This window comes from Loa loa, assembly GCF_000183805.2.
Source record: "Loa loa unplaced genomic scaffold supercont3.81, whole genome shotgun sequence".
Classification (NCBI taxonomy): Eukaryota; Metazoa; Nematoda; class Chromadorea; order Rhabditida; family Onchocercidae; genus Loa; species Loa loa.
In genome coordinates, this window is record NW_018108261.1 from 1 (window position 1) to 2,826 (window position 2,826).

Sequence of the window (2,826 nt, forward strand, 5' to 3'; positions counted from 1 at the left end):
CAATGTTCTCCGCTTCCTAATTAATCTAATGAGAGAAGTAAGCGTCAGTGAAGCATCTTCCTTCAGATTCTATTTCTCTAACTTACTATCAAATCAATCCTTATCATTCCCAAACTCCGCTTACTCTTCCTCTATGAATCAGAAATGAAATATTTAACGACGCACAATCGACCTCAAAATGTCCCAGTTCTATTCTCCCATTAGCCACTATCGGTCCTGTCTTTCCCTCATAAAGTAGAATCTCCACTCCTCTTGTCCACTCTTTCTCTCTCCTCCTATGTCCCTTTTCATCTCTCACAAATTCAATGATGTGAGAGCGTTTTGTCCATTTATCCTTGTGCGATGTTTTGATCCAGTAATACGTAAGCTATGTACGCGCAAGAATAGTAAGTAAACGTACGTAAATCCGTAAATGCTTTTAGTAGACGTGCGTAAATGCTTACACTCATGTATCACATATACGTTTGTCTACGTGTCGCTTCTTTCTTTTGAAATATAATAAATATCGAAGATGTCATACTCTTTGAATTGTTAGGATGACCAAAAACTTTCATTGATAATTCTTCTTGTCATCTTCATCTAATGGAAATATTTGTAAAAAGATTTATCCAATACCACTTTTTCTTTTCTAGCATTAAAAGTTTTATGATGAAGAGCAATAAATTACATATTCTAATCTTTTAGTACTTTATTCCATGACAACAACATCTATAACTCGTTAGCTATTCTATCATTTTCTCTTTTCATTTCTCTCATAATCTTCATCTCTTTTTATCAAATCATATTCCTCAAAAATTAATATCTTTTTCATCTAAATTAGGTTATTCCTTTTCAAATTTCATTATAATTTGATTTTCGATTTCATATATGCATGTTTTAGTACATCATTTCACTTTATCTTTCTGCTTTACACAGCAATAAATCATGAAATAATTCATTTCTTGTAAATTTGACCAATCTACTTATTTCATTTCCTATTTTCCTATTTCTATACATTTTCCACTATTATCATTCCATAAATACTTTAGCTTTCACATCTACTTTATAAGCTAACAGATTAACAGTGATCTTTTGAGGATACTATTAATGATTTAAATCTCTTTCAATTTTCCTTTTAAATTTCATAAAATTAAAAGCACTAAGGGTTACACTGTCATGCTTTTATCGACGACATGTTATCATCGATTTGCTTTGAAAGATATAAAAAAGATCTGGAATTTGGACAAAAGAAACAGAGTTACGTCTGCAAGGAATCACTTATTGAAATTGTACAAGGTTGTTATATCTGTGTCACCATGAACCTTGGTTGTTATATCTGTGTTACCATGAACCTTGGTTGTTAGATCTCTGTTACCGTGAACCTTGGTTGTTAAATCTCCGTTATCATGAACCTTGGTTGTTATATATCTGGAACGTTGATTAAATTGTGTTAATGATGAGTAATGATGCTTAAAAGTTTACTGCGAGGTATTTTACATTGTTCCATTTTTTCAACAAATAATTTGTCGAGGAAGAAAAATTTTATTTGGAGGGAAAGGCCAACTGTCTTATTTTCTGTGAGAAAATGAAAATCCATTAGAACAAATCTTTCAAAATGTAAAATTAAACAATTTCATTTGCTTCCAGCTGTACTTCTATACAACAATTGACGTCAATATACTTCAGACATATTCTCTCCATCGGATATTTCGGATCAAATTTTTAGGAAGAACAAAAGGAGAAAGGAAGAAAAACTGTGCTTATTTAAGAGTTTTATAAAAATTTTTGGAAGTTTAATCTTTTTATATGACAATAATGCTTCCTTACTTGATAATTTCTTGATAAAATAATTCGACCTGAAGAGCACATTGTGATTGAATCGTACGGTATTCAATCGTACGGATCGTACGGTATTCAAATACGGCCGGTAATCCGGTTGGAAGTTTTCTGGATGCAACAGATTGGAACTAGTATGCAAAACTATACTTGCCATTGTACAGGTCTTGTATAAATCATTTTCAATTCCATTTTTCGAATTCTTCTCTCAGATTCGGTCGATTGGCCATCTTTTGCTGTGACAAATTATTTCATTATCATTCATCCTTCGTATCTTCACATATCAATGATCGAAGACAAATATTTACTACACAATTCCGACACACAGTTGTCATATTATCAAAGTATACATTGTAATAATTAATTAGTTATTGAGTAGATGATGACTTTTTCGAATTACCCTACCTACTTTTTACTCTTTTATTCTTCGTATTTATTGTGAGGTCAAATTGTGATTGGCTACTATGAAATGGACAATATCGTGGAAAAGTTGAAAGAGTGAAAAGTATTTAGGATATCGAGGGAAAGATGAACCAGAATGGACCAAAATAGACATAGCGAGGGGAAGATTGACCGAAACAGACATACCGAAGGACAGAGGACAGATTGACCGGAAGAATCAACGACTGCTTTCTGTTCAACGACGACGAATGACGACGTAACTTTTGAACTTAACGAAGCTGTTGTGTGTGTGTGTGTGTGTGTGTGTGTGTGTGTAAGTACGAGTGTATGTATGTGTGTGAATGTATGTGTGGATGTGTGTATATGTGTGTGGGTGTGTGTGTGTGTGCATGTGTGTTTGAAAAGTATCATAGTACTAATGGTTAGGCAATATTAAAGGAAATGTGAGAGAGGGAGGAATAGTGGCAATATCGGACCGATGAACAAATAACTTATACGATATCAATAATTAGGAGTAGTAGCAGCCAAGGGAAAAGACAATGTTGTTGGATTCCTCTGAATGATTGTACATACTCTTTCCATGTTAAACTTCCTCTCTCCCTCTCTCTC

At 33.3% G+C, this 2,826-nt stretch overlaps 2 protein-coding genes across 2 annotated transcripts; one reads left to right on the top strand and one right to left on the bottom strand.

Annotated features, from left to right (window-relative positions):
* Positions 1-1,253: 1,253 nt before the first annotated feature.
* On the bottom strand, positions 1,254-1,407 carry LOAG_14270 (hypothetical protein; the record flags this gene model as incomplete). The annotated part of the gene is made up of 1 exon (XM_003149768.1): positions 1,254-1,407. A coding segment is annotated over one exon (154 nt), but the record flags the coding sequence as incomplete, so codon positions are not given.
* Positions 1,408-1,445: 38 nt separating this feature from the next.
* On the top strand, positions 1,446-2,477 carry LOAG_14271 (hypothetical protein; the record flags this gene model as incomplete). The annotated part of the gene is made up of 4 exons (XM_003149769.1): positions 1,446-1,467; positions 1,842-1,949; positions 2,028-2,159; positions 2,329-2,477. 4 exons carry the CDS (start codon positions 1,446-1,448, stop codon positions 2,475-2,477), a joined length of 411 nt encoding a protein of 136 aa, XP_003149817.1.
* Between the last annotated feature and the right edge of the window lie 349 nt (positions 2,478-2,826).